The sequence below is a fragment of the Penicillium angulare genome (assembly GCF_028827245.1).
Source record: "Penicillium angulare strain IBT 27051 chromosome Unknown utg000003l_segment0_segment0, whole genome shotgun sequence".
Lineage (NCBI taxonomy): Eukaryota > Fungi > Ascomycota > Eurotiomycetes > Eurotiales > Aspergillaceae > Penicillium > Penicillium angulare.
Genome location: NW_026623162.1, coordinates 4,743,669 through 4,769,433, shown reverse-complemented (window position 1 = coordinate 4,769,433; position 25,765 = coordinate 4,743,669). Strand labels below are relative to the sequence as shown.

The 25,765-nt window shown below is 49.3% G+C and overlaps 6 protein-coding genes across 6 annotated transcripts; 3 read left to right on the top strand and 3 right to left on the bottom strand.

The window, feature by feature from the left end:
• Positions 1 to 342: 342 nt before the first annotated feature.
• On the top strand, positions 343 to 881 carry N7478_003822 (uncharacterized protein; the record flags this gene model as incomplete). The annotated part of the gene is made up of 2 exons (XM_056920036.1): positions 343 to 508; positions 565 to 881. 2 exons carry the CDS (start codon positions 343 to 345, stop codon positions 879 to 881), a joined length of 483 nt encoding a protein of 160 aa, XP_056783194.1.
• Positions 882 to 1,290: 409 nt separating this feature from the next.
• N7478_003821 (uncharacterized protein) lies at positions 1,291 to 1,724 on the bottom strand (the record flags this gene model as incomplete). The annotated part of the gene is made up of 2 exons (XM_056920035.1): positions 1,291 to 1,443; positions 1,497 to 1,724. The coding sequence occupies 2 exons, from the start codon at positions 1,722 to 1,724 to the stop codon at positions 1,291 to 1,293; spliced, it is 381 nt and encodes a 126-aa protein (XP_056783193.1).
• Positions 1,725 to 2,360: 636 nt separating this feature from the next.
• On the bottom strand, positions 2,361 to 2,735 carry N7478_003820 (uncharacterized protein; the record flags this gene model as incomplete). Its single annotated transcript, XM_056920034.1, has 1 exon — positions 2,361 to 2,735. The coding sequence occupies one exon, from the start codon at positions 2,733 to 2,735 to the stop codon at positions 2,361 to 2,363; it is 375 nt and encodes a 124-aa protein (XP_056783192.1).
• Positions 2,736 to 5,297: 2,562 nt separating this feature from the next.
• Positions 5,298 to 5,534, bottom strand: N7478_003819 (uncharacterized protein; the record flags this gene model as incomplete). Its single annotated transcript, XM_056920033.1, has 1 exon — positions 5,298 to 5,534. The coding sequence occupies one exon, from the start codon at positions 5,532 to 5,534 to the stop codon at positions 5,298 to 5,300; it is 237 nt and encodes a 78-aa protein (XP_056783191.1).
• Positions 5,535 to 9,809: 4,275 nt separating this feature from the next.
• N7478_003818 (uncharacterized protein) lies at positions 9,810 to 10,169 on the top strand (the record flags this gene model as incomplete). Its single annotated transcript, XM_056920032.1, has 1 exon — positions 9,810 to 10,169. The coding sequence occupies one exon, from the start codon at positions 9,810 to 9,812 to the stop codon at positions 10,167 to 10,169; it is 360 nt and encodes a 119-aa protein (XP_056783190.1).
• A 3,758-nt stretch (positions 10,170 to 13,927) lies between these two features.
• N7478_003817 (uncharacterized protein) lies at positions 13,928 to 14,632 on the top strand (the record flags this gene model as incomplete). Its single annotated transcript, XM_056920031.1, has 1 exon — positions 13,928 to 14,632. The coding sequence occupies one exon, from the start codon at positions 13,928 to 13,930 to the stop codon at positions 14,630 to 14,632; it is 705 nt and encodes a 234-aa protein (XP_056783189.1).
• Between the last annotated feature and the right edge of the window lie 11,133 nt (positions 14,633 to 25,765).

Genomic DNA, 25,765 nt, shown 5'->3' with positions numbered 1-25,765 from the left:
GGGTTCGGAAAAACAGTGGACATGAGGTGAATGAAGATAGTGAGCTCAGCAATTGGAGCGCAAAAAACAAACATGACTTCTGACCTCGTGAGCAATATTCCATGGGGCCTTAGTCTGCAAATCAAGCACAATATTTAGAAACCTGGAGGCAAGGAATGTTGATATATTGATGCCAGATATAAGATGAGGCTCCAGCGATCGGGTCAAAATTGCGGGTTGAACTGGAAGTTGGGAACACGCCATTAATCATGTTAGGCCTTCCAAGTCTCGTAGCCTGTATTACCTGAAGAGAACATAAAAGCGAGCATCGCACATTCAGTCTTACCCATCAAGTCTAGCACCATGCGTCTCGTTCCTTATCTCTTCGCTGTCGGCCTACCCCTGACCCTTGCGGGCCGATTTCAGCTTTACGATGTCGATGGAAAATGCCGTGTCTATTCAGTTGACAACTGGGATTGTACGGGCACCTCGGATCCAATTGGGAATCTCAAAGGAAGAACATGTGACTGTGAGAAATCACCACCGTGCATCCTGGACTATTGCTAACAAGCCACTCGCCAACAGTGAAATCAGGAGTGGCAGACGGGCCGGGCTTCATGAACGTCTCGATCTGTGGCCATGATGCCGGGAACAGAAGTTCGGTCGCGACCGTTCAACTCGATGATACTGGCCTGATACGGTTCCAAAACCTGCAAGGTCAGACGGCCAGATGTACAATCGACGCTTCTCTCCAAGTCGGGAGTGAGTGCACAGTCGGCCAAAACACCACCGAGAGAGTGGCGACCACTTCGTCCCCCACTCGAACCCTGGCCGTTGTGCGTCCTACGGAAATTCCATCCCCGACTCAAAAGGACACGACCGGACTAGCAACCGACTGCTGATGCATCCTCGGCTTTAGGTGGATCTGCGAAATGTTTTGCTGTCAAATCCATGGCTTTGCTCATAAGACTCAAATCTTTTCTCGCCCTCAAGTTATTGCTCTCAAAGTTTAAATGGGCCTTGCGAGATTGAAAATTGATTAACGAGATTAGTCTCTACGATATCAACCGAGCGCTATGACCCATTGAACGGTGAGCATAGATTTGTGATAAGCCCTGGTTGCGACGGCAAAGTAGCTTTAAATCGTTCTCGGCTCCAAGGAGTGACAATATATCTGAATGGACACCTATTGGTACTTCGGGGACTTATAGCTCTAATTGACGGGGCATCATCTGTCTCATGGCAAACATCTGCGAATGAAATGAGCCAAACCACTTGGCTCTAAGTATGAACAGCTTCTTTCACGGCCACTCAATTGAATGGGATATCCGTCCCAATGGAGTGCTCCTCTCGGGGTGGCTCTTCCTCCCAAGACCCCCATAGCACCAAGTAGTTGAGAGTGTATGATCCCTCCTCTTGCACACGACGCACTGCAATAGCTTTGATTTGCCATAATTGGCCAAGCTAAAAAGACGTCAGTTTCGGTAATGCGGGACTGGAATAGATGGTTGTCTTACCTCCTCGTTCTGCCCGTTGGACCAGTCCCGCCCGGTCGAGTCTGGTACGCTCGACGAGTATTCAGTGGTAGCTCCATCGGAAATGACAAAGTCGTAGTCTTCGGTATTTTCGGACAGGGTGTTCTCGTTTGTTGACTGTGAAGACGATTCGTCGGCAGTGACAGGTTTTTCGGGGTAGTCCGGCCAAGACAATGTGGTCAAAAGTTCGTTTTTCGGATGCATAGCCATTAGTAAAATGAGAGTTAGGATGAAAGTTGAGGAAAACGAAATGAATAGTGATAGAAAATGGTAGCCTGGGCCCCTTATAAGCGTAGAATGTCGGTATTGGTGGCCCGCTTTTTCGGGCTGAATTTTTCTTGTGATTGGAAGTGGCCGTTGGTTAATCGAACGCATCTGTTCACTGAGCGGCGATCTACTGAGCCCCTGTTTGATGAACGCCTGTTTATTGAATGGTTGTTTACTGAACACCTGTTCATTGAATACCTGTTTACTGAACGCCTATTTACTGAACGCCTGTTTACCGAATGCCTGTTTATTGAACGCCTGTTTACCGAATATCTGTTTACTTAACGCTTGTTAATTGAATGCCTGTTTACCGAGCTCGTGTGCATTTCATTCAAGTAAAATATAAGCCAATACTAACCAGTTGCTCAGTCTATGGGTAGCAGCCACGGAGCAGGAAAAAACCCTATCCCTTCTTGAAACTTCTTGAAACTGACGCACTCCAAGCTGAGTGATGATCCGAGGATTAAAGAACATGACTACCTTTCACTGCATTTCAGAGCATATGTCTCTACCATACATGATGATCGAGTCACCTGCCACCGTTGTCTCCTGCATCAATATCTGCAATATTTCAAAACCTCAAGGCAGGGACTCGGAATCAAAATCGGCCGGGTGAGCAGTGAGAGCTCTCTGATCAATGATAATTCGTATGATGGGCGCTAGCTGTTGGTGAGCGGAGAATGAAATATGAAGTGGACATAGTTCCTCACATGCTTCCTGGGCTCTGCACACGCGCGTCACTAGCTGACATGTCTTTTCTTGTAGCCGGAAGATTTTCGTATAGATGGAAGTCATGGACTCCTGTGTCTGCGACTCAAAAAGCTCGTCAAGTACCATGATCAAGTCTGCCGTGCTCTCTTGCAGTATTTTGAGTGCTTTGTAACATTCGCGCAGGTAGCGATTCTCGATTTGCTGCTGGCCAATTTCTTGCGATAATTCAATGAGCTGTTGCATATTGCAGGGCCTATTATATACAAAAAGTACATGTAAGATGATGCGGAGATGAAATTAGTCACCGGACAGCTGGGGTTGACTCTACTACTGAGTTCAGGTTTCTATGCGCCTGAGATATAGTCAGACAATACATATGTCCAAAGCCTCCCGTCAAGTTGAGTGGTTCATCCACAAACTATAGCACACGTGTTCGCTCAACGGAGCGTTTTCTGCGTTTAGTTGGTGATTCACCGTTCCGCGGGGATCAACGCTTGAGATGAGCACCAAATGTCAGTGAGAAAGATTTTGAGTCTATATATTGACACCAAGTCCGCTGTCTTCCCCTCTCAGAGTAAGTCTCCTCCTCACTCCCCAATGAATACCAATCGTCTTCCCAGCTGCCTTTGCGGCGCCATCGTCGCCAGTGTTGGCTTCTTCTATTTCTTGGTCTACGCAGTTCAATTCCTTCTTTTCCATCTGCCGACCTCCCTGGATCTGGTACCCACAGCTGTGCTTGTCCTTCTCTTCGCTGTCAGCATTGCATCCTGCTATCTGTATGCAGCTCTGAGCTATGTGATTGAGATCATCACAGACGAGCCACTGGCAAGTGAGAGTGGTCTTATCAAGCTCGTGGGGACTATCTCAATATGGGCGACTGCCCTGCCTGCAGCGGGTTTCCTCCTACCAATTTGGTCTTGGACACAGCTCGGCTATCTTGTTGGCTTGACAGCAGTTGCACTAGGTCATCTTCAAGTGAGAAATAGACAGTCGACCCCGCGTTCCGGCACTTCTCTTGATATCCTGTCCATCGCCATGCTAGCGCTGATGCCAACAATACATGCTCTTGCAGGGCCAGCGTCGTTCCCGAGCCCCCTCGCTACTGCATTTGTGAAGTTGTTGGCGAGCGACATTTTCGGGCTAGGCATCTACATGTTGCAGCCATTGGAGGCTTTGGGAGTTCCACATCTTTGGGGGCCTGGTTTTCATGCGATGTGCTTGATGACCACCATTGCACTCATTATCTATTCGCACGAGGTGATGCAAGTGCTGATTGCACGAATGGCTTAATTGGGGCTATCGCAGCCTCCTGCATCTAGCCATTCAGCCTAAATCTACGCGAAAGGGGGCCTTCTTTCATTGATTGTGACTGAGGGGCCGCTGTTATTGTGAGTTGCGAGCTAGCTTTGGAGTGTACTGCTGGACGGAAAGCTAGGAAGTGTATGCGATACTGTATGCTTTCTTGTTATCGAATTTGTTTAGATTTCTCATTTTCATTGTGGGTCAAAAATCTTTAGTTAAACAAAAGAATGAACTGTTTACGTATTTCAACGTGAATATCATGGGTCACTACAGCCAAGCACACGTCCATATTATTCATTCTCAATTGCACGACCTGAAGACAGTCGTACTTCCATTCAAAACAGCCTTGTGTAAGATGCATAAATTAATGTAGACAGGCACGAAGGAGTTTATACTCAGACAGCTGCTTCTTTTGGATATTGCAGACCTCGGAAATAAGTCACCAAGAGTCTGAGTCCTTGAAGCAAGACAAATTGAGTTGCATCGAGCGACCTTACGGGGAAAATCCCCAGATGCACTGTGAGAGACCTAGCACACTCGGTGTGGCATCGGGCGAAGTCGGAGCATCCAATCGAGTCGGGTCGCCTCGGGGTCAGCGGTATTACGGCGGAGCAAATGCCGACGGCGGCGATGTGTTTCTGTCTTTTGGTGACATACGATGCTTTGCTTTGCTACTCGGCGTCGAATTCTTTCGCTGAAACGCAACTTTATCCTGATGCGAGAATGGTCGGAAGGCTTCTTCCCAGGCGGAACTGGCTGGAGGGGCCGTGCGGTATGACGGGAACTGTAGGAGATTCTGGCGGCCATGTTGAATTGTTTTGGCTGGTTGAGACGGTGGGTGGTGCTTCTCTGGAGAGTTCCCCGTCTGTAGATTAGAGAGTTCACTTGACGGACAAAATTTCAGAATGAGCAGCGGAACTGCAGTTAATATATATCCATAAAAAATCAGCCATACTCCTTATCCGACCTGGCAAAGTCACTTTTGTTACTGCCATCAAATAGTGGCGAGACTATTTAGTGAGTATTTTAGCACATTCTAGTCGAGAAAATGACTCCGTAGCAATATGAACACCTCATGAAAGGCCAACTAACGAGCAACAACTTTTCTGCACTGTGTAGAATCAGTAGCTGGCAAGATCACACGTGTACGCGCTGAATCTTCCTCGTCACAGCGTGTTGGATTTATGCTAAGGCCCAGTTATTATTCCATATATTAAGAGCCCTGTCTACTTAGTCCCGTACGTTCTATCTTATTGATGGTTTTACGAAGGAATGCTCCAGAAGGGAACTTCAGGCATCTCTGCAGATTACCATTTACATGAACAGAATATTTGAGCGAAAGAAAGGACAATTATGAATTTCATTTCTTGGCCTTGGAGTGACAGTCAATCAAATGGAAAGAGTACTCAGAATCTGCTGCTTCAACGAAGGCTATGCGCATAAACAAAAACTTTGCTCATTCTCCCACAACATCATTGCAGCCAAGGCCCTTTCAGGCAGTATTTATTTCACAAAAGAGACATTTCGGCAGTCATCAAGATCCTCAGTGAACTTCCCTGTCGGGCCACGCACCCAGCCTTCACCTCCGATAGATCCCGCAGAGACGGAAATATTCTCCTTACAGGCGAAGAAAATATGAGAAGCCTCTAGCAATTCTTGGGAAGAGCTGGGGCTGGGGTCGAGCCAGAGAAGTGAGTCGGGAATCTCTACATCCAGAACGGGGGTGGAGACTGCTCCCATCTGGCTGAGACCAGCACGGGGAGATGTTGACCCAGAAGGATAGTTTTGACGCGAGGAATTTCTCGATGCCGGGCTCTCCAATCGGTTGGAAAGATCGGACTTGGCCAAGGAGCGAAGGCGGTTGAGGACAGTAAACTCAAGTTTGAGCTTGATACTGTACACTACCGTTTTGAGGCTGATCTGAATAAAATGAAGTTTGTATTCGGCGATCAGAAGGAGAAGGTTGAGGACGAGCACGAAAGTGTTGACCATGACCAGGTGGACCATGGTGCGCCGCTCCGCGCAATCACGAAGCGCCATGATCGGCTTCATGATACGTGCTGCCTTTCGAATGTAGGTCCCGCACAAAACGAGGTCTTGTATACAGAAGCCTGTCAGTTGGATCCGATCGTAAATGGCAGCGGCTCGGGCGAAGTGAGTATTGCCCTGGCCAATGCCAAGAAACAAGATGCTCATTGGGATATGCAAGATCACTGCATTGATGACGATCATCCACAGAGCCCAGCGCATCTTATATCTGTCGAAAACCACCAAATGCAGCCGTGAGTAGAGCACAACAGCTTGACCAGTCACCATGGCGCACCAACCCAGCAAGAATGGGATTGACATTGCAAGACCAGATGCCTGGGAGACAAACCGAACCATGGCCGCGATAGAGTGCAGCACGATGCCCTACGAGGCGACCTGCATACTCCAGAAGTACAGTCCGCGGTATCTCTCGAAGACATTGAAAGTGATGATCGCAGTTTCGAAGGCATTGTAAGCGCCGATAGAGAACATAGACACAACCTCCACAATCTCCATGTTTGCCAACAGTATGGCCCCAGCTTCGGAGGAGAGACTCGTGAGAGTGGTGTCCATCGTGGCTGGGAATTGACAATAAGTGAGTCGTACAGATTACAGCAAATTGTAGAAAGAAGATGACATACCAAAAGTTTCGAAATCAAATTGGGATGTGGGTGTTTCTTTTGCGCTACTATCTCTTGGGGCATAGCAAAGCAGTCTCTAATAAATTTGATTGAGAAGGAAATTGGGAGAGCAAATTCTTTCGTGTGCGTAGGACCAAAGGGCTTGGCATGAGGCAGGTGAGCGTAAATTACGGGGCATCCGATGTTGAGTCGACCGTTGTTTGCTCCCCTACTTTCAAGGGTGTTTGGCCAACGAAAACAAATTTATCTTTGCTTATGACATTTTCTCCTACCATGTGCAGTGAACACCCCCGGCTACGGTTATTAAACTATCTTCAGCACTTTCATAATAAATCAACGACTCTTTGAACCAGAGTAGCTATAATACGTTTTTCCCGAGGGGACAGACAAATTTAAACCTGACCCTTAGATGAGTCAATCCAGTCGTGGTGCTTTCAAGCCAGATTCTCGCTCCGTTGTATGTTAGTAAAACTTAATTTCGTCCAACCTGCTCAACCGTGCGAGATCTCCCATATCTAACGCAAATCAAGAATGCCGCGACTTGTGCAGGGGTGGTCAGATTGGGAGATAGCAAACCTTTTACGATGGCTAGAGGCGCACAGAAGCCTATCTTGGAAAGACCTCTCGCGCGAATATTATCGAGAGTTTAACATTAGGCGTTCTTCCGGGTCTTTGAGGGGACAAAAAGATCGTCTTTTACGCCGGAAGCATTCTTCATCACACAAGCCAATCGAAAAACCACGTTCACCGGGGCCTCAGCCGACTAATCGAGATTCTTTTTCAATGCACCAATCTAACCCCTATCAAACACTATTCCAGCGGAAGCTTGAACGATGTTTGACCGAATTTCCAGCGATATATGCTGAAGGTTTATCAGACATGGGCGAAGAAGGCAGAGGTACATTACCTGACATCTGGCAATTTGTTCATCGTCAGTCGAAGAGCGGACAGGGAATTCGAGATATGATGCCTCCTCCTCTGGAACGGAAATAAGAGTGATATGACTGTCAAATGTCAATGTGTGCTATCTGTTGTCCGAGGCACATAGGGGAGACATAAATCAAGAGTTCACTTTGGTCGTAACAAGTACTGTTTCAAGTTGATGCTGTCACAGTGCTCAGGTCCCGAGAAGCCTCGCAGGCCCACAGTGATTCATCCCAGAAAGTCTGACCGAGGGAAACGTGCGACTAGGATTAGACAGTACCACATCCAGATTACGTATTGGTTGATCTCATCTGAGCCAAGTTCCATGAGGAGAGTGCCTTGTGGAAGTGGAACTAGGCCTACAGATAATACCCGCTCAGTTGTGATAGATATCGCCCGAAGAGTCGGACTTCATAATCCAACTGAGCGGGTATCAGGACTACAGGCCGGTTCACGAAGAAGTCCTCCCTTCCAAGCTGAGTCCTTGTAATAGTACTTTCTATCACTTTGTCTATAGCAGCCGGAGCCAGGCCGCACTAAAGCTCTTACACTAGGGTCTTTGTCAAATAAAATGAATTTGCTGTCTGCGGGAAAGTAGCACTATGGCCCATCACACAGTTCCACTAGCAGTCCGGGATGCGCACGCCCACAGTTCCATGCTCCCAATAGCGCTGCTCCGTGCTGTTTCCGGTCACATCTTTCTATACTACCAGGAAATTGACCTCGACTTTCACCAAATTGATGTCAAGCGGTTGGATCGGGCATTACGGCTCTTGCTATGTGGGTAGGCAAAGGATCCGTTTCTGAGGCGGCATGGCTAGCGCATGCGCCCGTCCCGCACTCTAGGGCTCCGCTCGAATGAATGAAAGCCTTTAGGGCACCCTCATTGCCACTATATTCTTAATCAGTAATAGTCAACTAAGCGTACATAGTTTATCTCACCAAACAAAACAGGACTTTTTGAAACCACTGTCCCTATTCTTCATCCACCATTCCATGCACCCCAGATGTGACAAAGCACCGCACTGTATGCAGCGTAGGACCACTGTCTCCTTTGCGTCTCCCTCATCCTCGGTCAGACAAAAGACGCAGTGTATATCGGTGAAACCATCGCTGTGGCCTAGACTATGAAGCTCTATGCCTTGCACGCCGGCCCGAATATTGGTGCCGCACGATAGGAAAGCGGGATGGTCAGGCGAGATATTCCACGGGACATTGTTTGATCTGAGTGTTGCAGCTGTGACAAACGACCCCATGCTTGGAGATGGCAGGCTTGTAGCAGGCGTGTGGGTTGGTGTATTGGGCGTACCTGACTGGACGGTGGGATCGGGCTCCGATGTCTGAGCGACTGAGGTTCTAGAAGACGAATGCGATGTCGGTGGTGGAGGCGAACGGCCGGTACCACTGGATGGCGTCGAGTTTCGAACAGCAGCTTGATACCATCTTTGAGCAACATCTTCGGTTTGCCGGCTCTGGTGCCAACTCGCGCACAAGAAGCACTTTGCAATATCACGAAGAGAGAGCTCCAAGGTCGCCAAGTCAAGTGGGCGTCTGGCCAGGCTTGTCACCTTTTGGAGGCCCATTTGAATGACTGATGATCTGATTTTGCTCTTGCAAGATGTGTCTTTTATAGTGCGGCCGCAGCAAGTCCTGCTCTCTTGAGAGGCAATATTCATCTCGCAGGTTGTCAGAGGATCACATTGAATGTTAGACATGGCGTGGCTGCGGGCGGATGCGATAGGAAAACGAGCAAAGAGGCAGATGTCTTTCAAGATACCAGGTTCGAGTCGGATATTTATAGTCATCTAGGCTGCAAGGTGATATCCTTTATAGCACTTATGTTCAAATAGTTCCTGAGATCTACATTCTATTGATACCATTTTGCCTGATATGCGGGGCTAACCGGTCGATAGTAGAGTCTTCATTTTAGTCGGACCGATTGCTGTGAGAGCCGTGAATGGGTGTTTTGGTGCAAGGAATTGCCGCGTGAAAGATGCTGGATGCTCCTGGCTTATTCCACGGCTGCGCGTGGGAACGGCGGGAATAATCCCAGTATCGGACAAGCTCCCAAAATGCATCATCTGGATCCCAGGAGCGGGATTGGAGTACCTAGTATTCTAAGTCTTGGTTCTGAGACCATTCTCCGGCTGATAGGTAACAGCCCCTACGCTACTCTCCCTCACAAGCTACAGACCCAATGGAAGGTATATTCGGTTCCCCTGTGGTCTGCCTGGTTAGGCCTGTGTTTTGCCACCCGAGTCAGTATTAAATACACCGGGGAGGTCTTCACTAGCTACTCTTTTCACCACGACTATCCAAGCTAGACTTTTAGCCTCTTTCCAGAGTTTGACCTGTTTAAAATTTGACACCCCTCAGTTCTGGTTTCACGTCTGCCCTTGGTCATCAGGCATACGAGAACGACATGGCGTGTGTACCGAACGAAGCCCCTCCAGACTATGCAGAGTGCATCAGGGATTCTCCCCTGGACATTTCTTCCCACCCATCGATGCCAGACTCCGGAGAAAGCTTTTTTCAAGTGCCTCCACCAACAACCTCATCCTATCCTGAAACACCACACCGTGCTCGTCGGAGCAGAAGACTGAGAAAAAAGGTCGCAAAGGGGCTTAAGCTTGCAGTTGGTGCCACTGTGATGGCTGCTGCAGTTCCTATTATCTTGGTTGGAAATGTGGCTTATGAGGGAGGGAAAGCTGCTCTCCAGATAGTTGCGGCTCCGGTTCTGGTTTGCGTGTTTTGCTTCTGTGTGAATGATTTTGATTACTGAGATTTTGAGTGCTCTGCACCTTGTGATAATTCCATTGGACATTTTTGAAGATCAGCTGGGGGGCATTTCCAAGAGGATGGCGACAAGAATTCTGCGCTGTCTTTTGGGTGAATTCAGGCCTTCATTTTATAAGCAGTCAACTCATCATGAAACCGTTAAAGATATAAATGCTATGGCAGAGAACTCGTAGGCTCCTTTGATATGTAAAATGAACGGCTGACAAAATTTCTTGCTCCACATAAGCACTGTTATGTGAGTCTGTCGCACCTGAGTTACTGGATGAACTCGTCGAACAAAATAAAATCCTTCAAGTTTTGGATATTGCGTTGGAAGACTACCCGGGAGCCCTCTTGTATTCTAGCTAAGGCCAGACAAGGCAAAATGTAATCACTCTGGCTCCAAACGCCCAAACGTCTCCAAGTAAGTAATCGATCTAATGTGCATGCGGCCAGCTGTCAGGCTAATGAAAACTGAGCATCGGTCTCGAAAATCATCAATTCAATTGTAGGCTAACATTACTAATACTTCGATCACACAGATCTGATCTTCATCAATACCATCTCGACAAGTCAAGCTATCACTCACGGCCTCACGGTCGGCTATTCTCCAATCTTGTCGAACGTCGGAGCGGGGCAGTGCTACTGACATTCTGCGTCAACCGTGCCGACCGACGAGGTGGTTCGTGCGGTGCTGGTGCGCGGGGTGACCGAGCAATGCGGCCCTGGGAAGTCGTACTACGCTCGGTGGACAAGGTATCTTCTAGCTGCGAATTATGCCCCGTACCTATGTCCCGGCCTACCATTAACGCGCTAGCGGAGTCAGTCCGACGCCTAATGGGACGGATGAGGGCATCTAGAGCACCATTACTGCGGCTGCTGATTGTCAGAATTCTCCCTCTATGACATTGAAGCGAGTGAACTTACCAAACACAACAAGAGGTGCCAAAGCCTGTGTCACGCTGGTCCAGCCAGAGTTCCATGCAGGACAGGTGCGACAGCGCGTGGCATTGTTGACATCGGAGAATCACATTTTCATCGGTCGTGTCTCCATCTTCCGCCAGGCAAAAGGTACAATGAATGTCGTTCACATCATGGCTCACAGCGAGGCAGTGTAATTCCAAGTCTTGAGTTCCTGCTAAAATATTCGCAACGGACGCAATAGCAGGTTGTGCCGGCGAGACAGCCCACGGCACATTGTTTGCACGCAGCATCGCGGGGGATACATAAGGCTGGATTGCTTGCGGGAGCTCGCGCTCAGCCTCACTGGTATCATATGAGACGCCATGATCCAACTGATGGGTTGCAGGGTGGCGCAGGTCACTTTCCTCGTGGCTTAGCGTGGTCGCGTGTTCCAGCACAACGTTGCTGCCGAGCTGATTGCGGATAGCGGCATCATACCAGCGTCGACTAACCTGGTCAGCTTGCCGATCTCGATGCCATCTGGAGCACAGGAAATGAGTTGCAATGTTGTGCAAAATCGGCTGCAGGGTCTGCGCATGAAAAGGTGCTCGAGCAAGGCTTCTCAGCTTCTCCTTTCCCTGTTTGAGCACCTTCGCAGAGATCCTATTCTTACAGCGAGCACCTCGCTCTGTGATGCCGCAGCAGGTAGCCTGGTGGGCCCGACCCTCACCAATCTCACAAACGCTGACTGGGTTCCAAAAGGTAGACATGGCGAAAAGACTAAATGTAATGTAGATCGACAATCAAAGATGAGACAAGTAGTAGGCACAGAATTTATCACAGGGGTCTCCAAGTGCCTTCTAGCTTTTTATAATTCCTCCGGCTCCTGCCTAGTGTGGAATGTACGCTAGAGGGTAAGTCAGGAGCGGGGCCTTTGCATGGTCCAACCTGCTCTAATAGACTACCAGCAGGCATTCCAGTCCATCGAGGCAGCGGATTGCACCAACTAGCCTACACATTAGACGCAAAGAGATTGGCCCGCTGTGAGAAGCCTTTGTTGAAAATGCGAGGAATCCATGGCGTTCCGCGCAAACGCAGGGCTCCAGGAAGATCATGGAGATTCCTGGGAGCACAAAAGTTCCTGGGAACAGCCTGTCTGTTCCACGGGCCTCATTTTCCGTGATTCTACCCCAACCGAATTCCATCTAGCTCAAATGTAAAGTAGAGGATCAGCCAGAAGAATGAACATTACTAGAATATGCTCATCATCATGGCTTCTATAAATACTCGGTCGGACCTGCGAGGTCGAGCATTGCTCCTCCATCGACAAGTTTGTTCGGCACCTCCATCATCTCATCCGAAACAGCCTCTCACTATATGTCGGAGATGTCGCACCACCTCCATACCATCGGTTGGTCATCTTATTCCAGTGTCAGTGCGGCTGCTGACTTCCCATTCTAGCAGGCTCTTCGCCCTTATACGAAGAGCGTCCCGCTGCTCATTGCTGCAGACAGTTTATTCAGAATGCACTGTTCTTTGCAATTACTCAGGGAGATGTGCAAGCCGTGATTCAACTCCTTCAGCACGGCATCGATGTCAACAGCAGCGGACCGAAGGGCCAGCCCACGCTCTTCACGGCTCTAGAGTATCAACAGCACGAGATCTTGAAGATCCTTCTCGGGGACCCGCGACTCGATGTTCGCGTCACAGATGGCCAAGGTCTCACTGCGCTCCATCTAGCAGTGATATACGACGGTCATCTTGCAGTCCAGATCTTACTGAATTCCCGATCTGTCGATGTCAATCGCCCCGACTTTGCAGGGGACAGCGCATTGCTTCTCGCGGCCAAGACGTACGGTGGCTTTGAGCCCAGACGCGACGCGATCCTTGAGCTGTTGGTTTCTCATCCACAATCGATGGTGAGCCAGTGCGACGCCAAAGGCCGCTCCCTCCTGCAGTATGCAACTTTCACGTCGAACCAGAGGCTGATCGCGCAATTGGCGCGAAGCTGTCTTGATTGAAGGCCCTGGAAGCCTTGGGTCTTTCCCCTTAGGTCAGAACACGAAAGCCCGGGCTGCAGAGGGACGGCATGAAGTGACCAAGCCACGTCCACCAACAGAGCCGGAAGTACAACTAGAAAAGGCCATGGTGCTATATTTAAAGGCCAATTCCCTCGGCTGTTTGAGGTTATTGGGAAGATGCCGGGCGCGACGCGTCCCACGGCCATGCGCGGGCCGACCGCAGAGTGACGGAGTGTCCACGTGGCCCGCCTTTCACCAACCCGATCAACCTTATGATTACCAGACTACGTGACAGCGGGATATCTATACCCAAGTGCCTCAGAGGCTCTGTAAGATCTGCAGTCGCGATCGAATTCGGAGATCGAGGTTTTGTCATTTGCTAGAAATCGTGATGTGTTATACCGCTATGATTGCTTAAAGTCTGAGATATATATTTCGTATGGCTTAATGTTGAGGAATTTTACAACCCAATAAACAGGGCAGAACTGTGTTTATTAGGCAAACGAGTTGAACGAGGATAAATATTCGTACTTTCTAATTAGAATTTCGATGTGAACAGACCACATGCAAGAATTAGAATAATATATCTCCAGGTCCAGGATTTGGAAAACCCGACAGGGGGTTCAACTGAAGTTGCCGAGTTGAACCCCAAAAGCTGCCATGATTGGTCAGACTGCCTACAAGTGGACTATTTCACCGCCTTTTCCAATCCAGCCTTCTTGGAAGATCTTATACGCTGGGTGCCCCTTGTCTCACATGAGTAACAGACGCGGTGTGTTTTACCTCATCAGTCCCTGCCACTCGCCGCGCTCGACAGGATGATTCTGATTGCTTAAACATGACAGGCCGACGGACTATCCTAAGCCGATCTTCAGCACTGGAGCCGCGCCAATCAGTCGCCACCGGCATAAGATGCGAGGGTACAAGACGAGGCAGGAGATTGACATCAGCCCACCACAAAACTTTGTTGGATCTGTGCATGTCAAAAAAGTCCGGTGAGATGCTCGCGAATCACAGAAAGCGCTTTTGGAAGCATATTTCAGCCCTCCTTCTCCAGAAAACTGGTCGACTCTACTCATGGCAATCCTGCCGTCGCCAAGCCACGAAGTGGGAATCCCAGCAAAGCCATGCTCAAAACCTACCTCGTGACACTGCTGCTGCGCCAGGGATCCGATTTGAAGCTCCCGGGCCTCCAGCGCCTCATGGCTCAATAACTCTGCCTCCTATCTCTCACCTGAATCTCGGTGTCTTTTGGCCTGCCCGGGAACCCCCTCTTGAAGACTCGAGCGATGATGAAATGCTTCCCGCGGTCAATCTGCCTCCCGTACGCACTCGAAGTCATCAGGCATCAACTCTTGAAACTTCCCACAGCGACCTGAACTCACCAGTCTTGACTGCTATGCAAAATTTTGAGGTGCAGCTTCGAGTGCTCACTTCCACACTCGCCGACCAAAATATACATGTCCTTGCCATTGAAAATGCGTTTCAAAATTTAAAACTCGAAATATCGAACTCGTCAGTGACACACAATCAAGGGCCTTGAACGACAAACAAGCGATGATTGGGAAATACCGCCGAGGGTAAAAGCTCAGAACAGACGAAGCGTCACCTCTTTAGAAGATTCATTTACATTCCTACCTGTAGCTCAGCAGTGGTCCATATTGTGTTCTGCGAAGTTGCTGTGAACATCTTACAAGAGCTGTACCTACTCTGTTATTCACTGATTGAGTCGTGAATTTCAAATCGAGCTGATATCCCTATACTCGTTCAAATTGACACACCTGCAAATCCTGCCCCTCAAGCTAAAAGAACTTAACGCAAGCAATGAGAATGAGTCTGTTAGCTAGCGCAACTCCCACTGTGCATTGTTGTCATGAGTGGTCACAACACAGACGAATTGAGAGGCTTTTCAAACCCCAAAATGGAGTCGCTTTATCAAATTACTGGATCCTAATTTCGTATTAAGGATTTAGAAATATGCGCCTTAATGTATGTTCTGCGTATCAGAATTCAACTACAAATACTTACGGAATATTTGTATCAAATGACGTTTGAGTCAAATTCTGACTGAACAAGTGCTTGAATCCCCGGAAGGGAGACGAATTTTGTAACTAGCAACCATTGTATGTTACTGTTGGTGTGGGCTTAGCGCGATGAGTGAATTGTTGATGAGTGTTTATGGGTAGTGGCGACAATGCCAGCATTTGAGATACGATTTCTCACTCGTTTATATTCATGCTTCTGCTTATTATGTACTATAGAAACCAGCTAGGCCGCCACTAAATCCCGTCTCGCATATAATACTTAATTGCAGGACTCCCATTCCAGTGACAGCATCACGCTATATACGAGATGAAAGGCATGAGACACTTAAGGGGTGATGTCCCTGGGGCCTTCATGCGATGACTCGGATGTATTATCAATCAGCACAGCCGAATCGCTACAGTACCCACAATCGGAACAAAAGGGAGGTATATAAGAACTTATTCTTACAAGTTATCGCCGCACCAATGTCTAGTGACTGTGATCAGTAGACACGGCAACTGTGAATTTGCACATCGTGGGCTTATTTCATTTGTCGAGGGATAGAAATCTGGTTTGATGCGAGTTATACTTGTCCTTGGGCTATAGATTGCTCTGTGCATCGACCTTGGCAATCGCAGCCTGGCCTTCAATAAGTGTTCCGCTACTGCATAACGCATTGACAGTTCGTACTCGGCGAATTGAAAGGGCGTATAGGCACCGCCATTATCCTAACTTAGAGATGATAATGGCCTGGCTTTGGTGTCAGCTTGATGCAACTTTCAAACAATCGAGTTCGTCTTGAGTCACTGGAGATGGGCTGCAGTCGTCATGCGCAGTATCTGCATTGTCAGCATAATATCACATCACTCTGACTGAGAGGACTTTCACCTCGGAAAGCCTCCCGCTTGTATCCTGAAAAGGTATCTGAACAGACACTTGAAAGTCAGTAACGCCAACAATGTAGTGGTCAGGGGCCTCGCTTCAAAGCAGCGACGATGAATTTATCCAAGAGAACAACTGTAGCAGGAATTTTCACTCTCAATTACATCAGGACGTCGTCCTCGCTGCATGTGAAGCTACCTATCAAGCCAGAAATTGTCTCCGGGTGCTCCCTTGCTATCCCATAGCATGAGAGACAGAGCCCTTCATTGTCTCGAGCGTGAACCTAGATTATTACTCGCACCTTTTCGAACGGTGATCCCCAATGGTGTTCAACCTGGTCTGTCTTAAAGTCTTCGGGTAGTTCCTTGCGCATGCCAAGTAGAATGGGATGGCAACGGATTAAACTTGTGGGGATAAGTTCCTCGGTTTGATTAGGCCCATCCTCGTTACGATGATGCATGTACTCAATGCGAATGTTTGGTTCATTCCTTGAGCGCCCTCGAGCCGGGGGTGCCCCCCAAGGCGACGGGCAAGATTCGCCGGTCACTCTCGACTTGTCCTCATCTCTCATGCTCCTACGCGGAGGATCTATTGCCCGTCAAGCAGGCACATTGGCGCACTGTTCCTCAGCCTCCTACTCATCAAGGTACCCGAAGCCAAGTCGCATATCACCTTTTCAGCCTGTCCTGTAGCCATCCTCACTGTTCTGCCCAAGCGATTGAGCTCATTGGGAAGTTGCAGACTGAGCCTAAGCATTCTATCATTCTGAAGATGCCCTTGGACCTACTCTCTATTCCCGGTTCCGTCGTCTTCTTGTAGCCGACTACTCGAAGGGATGTCGGGGCTCCACTCCAACTTCTCGGTACGATATCAACGACTTATGACGTGAAGACGTCCGTATCGATCCTAGCCGTGTGCAAGCAGATGATCGAGAAAGGGCCTTAGTCTTCCGCTCGCTGAGCCATCGCTGTCAAGGTCGCATTATCCCCAGGATTTAAACATTGATAACCAAGAATCTTTCAGAGGCACAAGAGGAAATTGCGTTGCTGATTCCGAAGTGGAGCATTCATTGTTGAGAGCTTGATAGGTGATGTGAAGTGTCTGAATTAACTTGGCTGCATGGCTGAGGCCAAAGGCGACTGTTGTTTAATTACCAACCACCAGTATGGGAAGGGGAGTGGTCGACAAATCCGAAGCTGAAGCGCGAATGCTCTTGAATTCTATGGGCTGCACAAATTGATGATGGCTGGATACTAGATGTAATGGTATGCAGAGGTATGACGGGACCGCGGGAATGTGGGCGTCTTGCCCGTCGCCTATGGGGGGCACCCCCGGCAATTGGAAATTGCCTCGTCGACCCCCATAAAGGGGGTCTCTGGGGGACCCCGCCCCCCGGCTCGAGGGCGCTTGGAAAATGAATCAAATACGGGCATGGGCGATGAACATCCTCCTAATGGGCGAGGTCGATTTTTCTGGAAAAGTGATGTATCTGGAAAAGTGATGTAATACCAAGTCATCAGCAGTTGTGCACACGTGGCGCAGGCATCCCCCGCCCGTCGTGAAAAGAGCGTGTATTGCGACAATTAGACAAAATATCACATTTCTGAAGGCCGACTTCAGATATCGAGGCGTCAACAGCGGTGGTCGGTAGGAGAAAAATGGCGGGGCGACGCGTCAACGCGCGATGCATATCTACCACGCGCAACCTCGGCTAGTTGTTAGCACCACCGTAAAGCCACGAAGAGGCCTTATCAGTCCTACAAAGTCCAGCGAACATTTGGGCTGATCACGATATTCCGCATCTGCACTATTGTTTGACATCCTGTGCCTTTCACTTGCCCTCGCCGTGTTAGCGCCTTCTATGAAGAATTGAATGTGCGGCGGGGACATACCACGAGCACTTTTCAACTGAATTGACAGCTTACTGAATTGATTCTTCTCCAAGGAGTAAGCACACGGTGAGTTGATTCCAGCTCGGAAAGTCGACTTGCATAAGCCGATTTTCGCCAAAGGACAATCTCCAAAGTCACGGCATACTCCGGTCGCACAGCCTCATTTGACGGATTGATAGCATCACGCCATACAGAGTGGATCACATGGTTATGAGACCCATGGAGTCCGTTCCTAGTAGGTTTATTGTGTTGCTCAACCTTTTTCGAATGGCTGAGTCGCTTGGAGAAAGGATTGGGCCGACAGGATAGGGCTGCTGGCCTGACTTGCTCGCCAGAGCGAGTGCATGTAACCAGACTGAGATGGCTGAGACGACAGCACCACATTTGACACGTCTCTTTCAGTGGCAACGGCTTCGAGGATTCCATGCACCTCCTCTCGACATACAAGGCGGTGTTTCGGATCCGGGCTCAGTCAGCATTGATTATTTGGTATCCACAGTCAAGACGAAGGGGAAAAATGAGAACTTTTCAATACTAATGACCATCGCAGCGATGTCTTGCCGCTCTGTGGTGGTTCTACATGCTTCACCATATGGCAACTGTGAGACAGCATCATGTCTGCCCATTGCATTTGCCCAATAGATGATATTCTCATTCGAAGTCATATATGCCTATATGCCCTTGGTCCCTGATCGTGGGCTGGTATTTGCGTCTTGGTCGCTGGCAATCACTGCTTGTGTTTCGATAGTTGATCCTCTGAGACACTCACTGGCAGCTTACCATGGGTGAGTTGAAAAGACAACTTAGGCTTTCCTGGCTGTCTAGAGTAGTGAGGCTATGAGCTCGGCATTTGATGTCAGTCTGTATACAATTCCCACGTCCACCACTCCGTCGATCACCGAGATTTCGAAGGAATCAAACGGGTGGTTTTGAGAGGGAGAATTGATCTTGGATAAAAGAAAGGACCGGAAATCGACCAGGGGCTTCGAGTTGAAGCGGAGGGCACAAGATCAAATTTTTTCGATCATTGTTGAGGGCCTCGATGTTTGTGGTGCTTCGGTCAGTCTCGCACATCTGCTTTTGTCCTCTTGCTGGATTGGGAAACACTTGAGTCGTATCGTTGAGGTGATTGAGTCATCCGTTCTTGAGCTAGCGAAATAACCGCGGTGAGCCTCCGACGTGCTTTAGGTGTACCGATGAATAGAGCAATACATGCCGACTTTCGATGACACTTCCCCCATCGAGTTGTATCCCGTCGCGACAAATAGGCTGCCTTCCGTCAAATAAACCCTTGTTCCCGGCGCTTGAGGCTAGCCTTGTCGGCTTGAATGATCTTGATCAGAAACCAGACGGCGAAAGGTGGCGTCGTACGGAAGATCTAGTGTTCGATGATGGCAAATAGACCGATAGATGTTCCATTTTAACCTTAGGAAAGGGCAGGCGATTTCCCCAATAATCTCTTGTTGTGACATAACATGCACTGAGAGCCATCTGGCCACAAGGACATCTCGCAAACACGCCAGAATGGGACTGGATATCTGGCAATAGGTCCCTCTGTAGACCCGCCTGGGAAAATCATGCATCCCTCATAATAGAATCACCCGCCATGAGTACAAAAGCGACATTCTTGCATGGCCTCTCCTCCGACCGATATTTGCCGCAGTGAAACCACCACCGAGGTCATTTTGGAGCATAGTAAACAAGTAATAGCTGACTGATACAGGCACCCGGCATGGTCAGACAGCATCCGTTAGAGAAGTCTCTAGTGTCAAATCCATGACTTCAAGCTTTGAGGTCGCGGTGAATACCATTCATGGAAGCAACCTCAGAATATCCCACTAGAGCCCACCCGGCAGTGTTCGTGCCAACGATTATGATTCGCAATAGTGGATGTGTATCTGGTAGAGCCCAATTCCTCTTGTCTCTCGACGATGAGCGAGTAGTTTCATTCAAATACCACACCACCAAAGCCCTATCAGGGCGAAGCTGTGATTGGGAGCTACTCTGATTCAAGTCGGACTAGTTGGCCTTTAGCTTCGGGGACGCGGTGAACGCCCACAAGGCGATGCTGCCGTAATATGCCCCTGTCATGTATGGAAGCCCTCTCATGAAGTCAAATTTTCGGTTGACTTTGCTGCTTATCCCACTGTTGAACGTCGCATCCCTGTCAACGCAGCACTCTCAAGATTGGTTGCAAGTCTGATTGCACACTTAGCTTGTTTGGGGAAAGACCCAAGTTGCCCTCCCTAGAGCACTGCTCGGACCATTGGAGCTCCCGCTGGCCTCCTTTCTATTTGTCTGACACGGTTTCCCGCTCACAAACGGTTGGATTGTCAAGAGCGTGAGCTGGTGTAGCCCCAGCGAGAAGAGAATATAAAGAAGAATCAGCCGTTGGAAAAGCGCAGATGAGAACGATCCAATCGTCGTGGAAATTCAACGCTCGTGCATCGATGCTCACTTGTGAGATGAACTCATCGCGAAGAAGCCCAGTGGAGACGCGCTTGACATATGACGTCACGCATACACTACGCGAAGTCAGCCGTGGTAAAGTCCAGTCAGCGGTGCGTCGGACCATTTAAGAACAGCGACCCAAGTCTGCTTCCGTCGATGTATGCCATCCTCGAAAGTCATAAGGCACCGGAAAGGTTGGCACTCCCTTGATATGCAGTTGCCCCATAAGTCGGCCCACCCGAAAGTACACGCACGCCACATGGGCACGGCGCTGGCGTGTTTGAGGCTGGTGCCGGAACGGAGCCGCATCATTGGAATTGGCTCCTCAGATCTCCATGTGTCGAATCAAGTTTCCATTCAACTTGGTCCTCTCGCAGCATGCGTCATCGTGTCTCACCTCTGCAAACCAACAATCAATCATACCGCAGACGCATTATAAGTGGCCTTGCTGACAGCGGTACGCCCGCGACAGTGCCTATGAGTGGTACTCTTCACTAACTCGGCCGCTACAGAAATGTCACGCCCGCACTGAACAGCCTTGGCTCACAGCGTGCCAAGAGCACGTCTCTTCAGCATCTTCACAGATGACCGAGGCGGAAGACGCTGATGCAAAATGGCCTTGTCCAATGACAATGGGAATTCGCCATCGGAATGCCGTTCCAACATTAGGTCTTGTCATAAACTGTTCTTCCCGCGTAGGTGTTGACTTGGGTGAGGTGAGATAGGGAGCTACGCTAGCCGTCCACTGTTAACCTCCAGAGCCTGTACTGCAGCCGGCCTCGCGTCTAATGCTGCTAAAGACCAAGCCTTTGATTAGAGACGACGGCATTACCAATGGAATGAGCAGGGACCAGGTAACAAATCTTTCGATCGACGTGCTCAAACGATAGTTAGCCGTACGAATGTAAATGTAGGCGGGGCGGACGCGATAAAAAGCCACCTGTTGGGTAATGTGGGTAATGCGCTTCTTATAGTAGATTCGCAGTGTGATTGGGACTAAGTATTCAGAGCAGGCGTCGAAGGGTATGTTAAGCTGATACACGCATGGAGTGGGTGTGTGGGAAGCGCGTCGGTAACCAGTCGCACTATAGGCAATATTAGCATCCAGAGAGGAGGAATAAGGATAGGTCAGCATGAGTGGGGATACTCTTGTCAATGCCGAAAGTAGCTGATACATATGAAAAAAAGACGTGAGTGCAACCCTTGCCAGCCAAGAAGTCGTTCAACATGGCTGCATAACTAGACGCAGTCCTCGGATCTCTGAAATGACCGATAATATGTAGCTTGAGATATGAAGGTTAGTTTCCGTGACTGCGGGGTCTATGCCCATTGAGTGTACGGAGCTCGATTGTGTCAGCTGAAAGCTCTCCCAGTATACATAAAAAAGATGATGGGTTAGAGCTCACACTGAGTTTGCTTGGCGAAACTGGCCGACCCATTTCGTGCTGAAGCTAATAAGGTTGACGAGGGGCTAGTTCCATCATTCAATAACATGGAGCACGATTAGATCAGCAAGGGTTGATTGCTAACAGATGAATGGTTATTTGTCCTGGGAAAGCCGTATCAGGTGGAGTATGGGCGGGCGACCTTGAAACCATCGATATAGCCTTGCAGTGGCTCTGGGCTTTCGTTCGCTTTTAGCAGTACCTATGTCTTGTTGCGTACACGCTAGATTACTGCCGGTGTATCGACAGGCTCTGTGAAGGGTCAATGATCTGCCACTAGAGACTTTTTTTGAGAGGCCCAACCACTCACCCACGTTTGATACCTTGCAGGTCTGAGCTACCTAAGCGTGGATTAATATAGAGAAAGCAGCGCAAAGAGCGGGTTGGAAAAGACCGATATCCGTTGATATGAGATACGTACCTGATGGCATCACATCCTCATCGCTGATGTGGTTGACGAGCTGTTTCTTCTTTATAGCGTCTTTTGGTCTTGCGAACGAAGTCGCAAGGCTAGAGACGCCTCAATATAGAGTGCGTCTCTTGTATTCGAGGTGAAATCGGCCTTGGTCTTCGTTGCATGATGGGTGCTCTGTCCGACAACTGGTCCCTTGCTACCGAGTCAAAGATCGAGAGGGTAGAAAGCTTCATGAGCCATTCAGCATCCGGGATAGCCCACGCCGGGACTTGGGGAGGGGGGCGTGAAGATGTCTGCCACAGAAGATAAGTCAGCTCTATGTACATAGACTCAATCAAGGATCAGGGGATACGGATCACACTCAGCGTTCGCCGGTATTCGTGATGTATCAATCCATACACATTGTAGGGGCTTCCTATAATAGAAGTTCGTTCGTTTAGCGACTGACCCCATGGAGTTTTTATTGGGCATACCATATAAAAAGGCTTTACCGTAATGTATCAGGGGTAGAGATCCTGTCACGGTTGTCATCGAATGTGTTCAGATCTGACTGTACACAGACCGTTCGAGAAGCTCTATTGTGAGATCGTTAGATAGGACAGAGTGCCTCTTTCATGGGTCGAATGAAATCAACACCTCACCTCGGTAGAGATTTTGCGGGCTGCGGTGGATGTATTGGAAGCCTAGCGGAACCCGAGTGACATACGCTGTTAGTATAAGTTCTAACTCAGGGAGGGTGGTACTCACGTATTTAAGTTCTCGTATATCAGTCCTAGAGAAAGAGTGTTATCAGTGAGAGATAGATAGTCTTCAGCTGATGGCTGGGTACACTTACAACCATAGACAAAAGGAGATGATCAGAAGCCAACCTTCGCAAATGAGATGTGCGAAGAGAGATGCAAGAAGAAAGTCAAGAAAGACGGATGGGGGCATATTTATACCCTTCAGGGCGGAGTTTCTCGTCTTTCGCTTGGTTCAAAGGTGGCAGATTGTGAGACTTTCTGATATTTCTGGGCAAGAGGAAATGCCCTAGAGAAAAATGTTTACTTACCAGCGATGAGCAAACAGGAGCAGCAAAGACTGATTGACGCATAGTTGGCAAGTAGTCAAGGTTCAGGTAGACTACGAGGCCAGACGAGGCCCTCCAGCGGAGGAAAACTACGACTAATTGAGACACCAGAGTTCATTCACCAGCGAATTTAGTTGAATCAACAGCGATGAGCAAACATGAGACGTCCCAAGAATATGCGGAATGACAAATATTTATTATGAGGAACCGTTGAAGGAGAGTTCGAGTCCCAGTCATTCGAATTAGGGATGTAGAAAATGAGGTCGTAAACTTTATTCACTCGCGAATCAGTTGACTCAACGAGATGAGCAAACAGGAGCTTGATCAACAATATTCGGAATGACAGATTCTTGTTGAAGAGTGAAAGTCGAGGCGAGCATCATGAGGCCCTCCTTTTCATTACTGACTTGACTACTTTCATGGCCTTTCTCTCACCCGTTAACTAGCGGAAAAGTAAATACCTACAAACAACAACATGGATTTGCTCGCTCCACTTCTACCACCTTTGTATGGACGGACGAAGTGTGAACACAACACAGGATACACGCTCCGGAGGGAACGTGAAAGTTGCCATCCCCCCTAAAGCATAATATGAACCTTGGGCTGCCCAAATTGGCAAGACCATAACAATGCATGGTCACTAAGTTGAGCCAACACCGGGTACCCTGGATCCACACCGGTGCGGCCCGTGGGTCGAGGTGGAGCCACCATATCCACTCTGTTGCCTCAACGTTGAGTGAACGACAGTGAATGATCAGCGAGGAAAGCCAGAAGCCCTTAGAGAATGATGGTGAATGAGAAATTGCTCAATTTTGTGCGACGCCTGAAAACTCTCCACGGCGTCGTTGGAATCGCTTTCCATTACATTTCGGCCGTTCCAGCAAAAAGGACCGCTCCTCAAGTAGCGGGTGCCGGGCATACACTACTCTACGAAAGACACAAAAGTGCATCCCGCCAAAAGTTGAGAATTGGAGACATTTATTCACTAAGTTGATATGTCATGGCCTTTTGATAGTAATACCATAATCGGAGTATATTGACAATCACCAAGAACGCAGAGCTCTCTGCAGCCTCCGCTGCCAATCTTGGTCACTAATATCAGCCCTTAAGTAGAATATGTGGACACATGGGACTCTGCACAAGTCCAGTAATGGATGTATGAAGCAATACCCTTGAACAGCAATCATGTAGGCGTTTCTTCTCTGAATGTGCAGCAAACACAAAACCTGTGAGCCGCGTACCTCAGTACTTCACAATAAGCCGCCAGAACTTGGGCATAGTCAAGCGGAGGTGACATGGAAGCCGCACGCAATTCGACGGGCCTTTCCAAAATAGACCACAGTCCTCCCCCATGGCACTTTCGCATGCGCAGCATAATGCTGAGGACTTTCATTCCGACTCACTTCTTTGAGGTCACCGTACCACTACTGTGAACCATGGGCGAGCCAGCTCTTTGCCCTCCGATTGCAACTGCGCCAATTTTCTGATTCGACCCGCACTTTCTGTGAGTCAGGAATACTACACACCCAGGTGGAATGAACGGTCGTGGTGCTGTCTGGCGCAACATGATTGGCGATCCAGTCGCCAGCAGCGTCCAACTCATGGGTCAAGGCCGGTGAAGACATTGCATCGACGTCCCCGGTGAGAGATTTGCACTGCTGGTATCTGCGAGAAAGCGTAGCTGAAGTCTATAAAAGCAGGCTCCTCCCCCGATCTATTTCTCTTTCTTCACACATCGCGGCCGCGGTGTGTCGCCTCGGACCTTCGGGCCTGAGGCTTCCGTGACGACGGCTGTTGCTGATCCAAGCCCAGTGACATAAGAACAGTGCTTCGCAGGGGGGCGCTGCGTTACCAAGTGAACTCCGCAGGGGGACGCTGTGATGACAATTGAGACCCGCAGGAGACCGCTGCGTCAACAAGTTCTCTGCAGGAGACCGCTGCATTACCAAGTTCTCCGCAGGAGACCGCTGCGTCAAATAAGTTCTCCGCAAGGAAAAATGCGTTACCAAGAGGATCCGCAGGAGACAGCTGCGAAACCAAGCGACTCCGCAGGAGACAGCTGCGAAATCAAGCGCCTCCGCAGGAGACAGCTGCGAAATCAAGCGCCTCCGCAGGAGACAGCTGCGAAACCAAGCGACTCCGCAGGAGACAGCTGCGAAATCAAGCGACTCCGCAGGAGACAGCTGCGAAATCAAGCGCCTCCGCAGGAGACAGCTGCGAAATCAAGCGCCTCCGCAGGAGACAGCTGCGAAATCAAGCGCCTCCGCAGGAGACAGCTGCGAAACCAAGCGCCTCCGCAGGAGACAGCTGCGAAATCAAGCGCCTCCGCAGGAGACAGCTGCGAAATCAAGCGCCTCCGCAGGAGACAGCTGCGAAATCAAGCGCCTCCGCAGGAGACAGCTGCGAAATCAAGCGACTCCGCAGGGACATCTGCGAAATCAAGGCCCCCTGGCAATGTGCAAGCACCTCTGCGTGGTGCTAGGGACCAGTATTCATC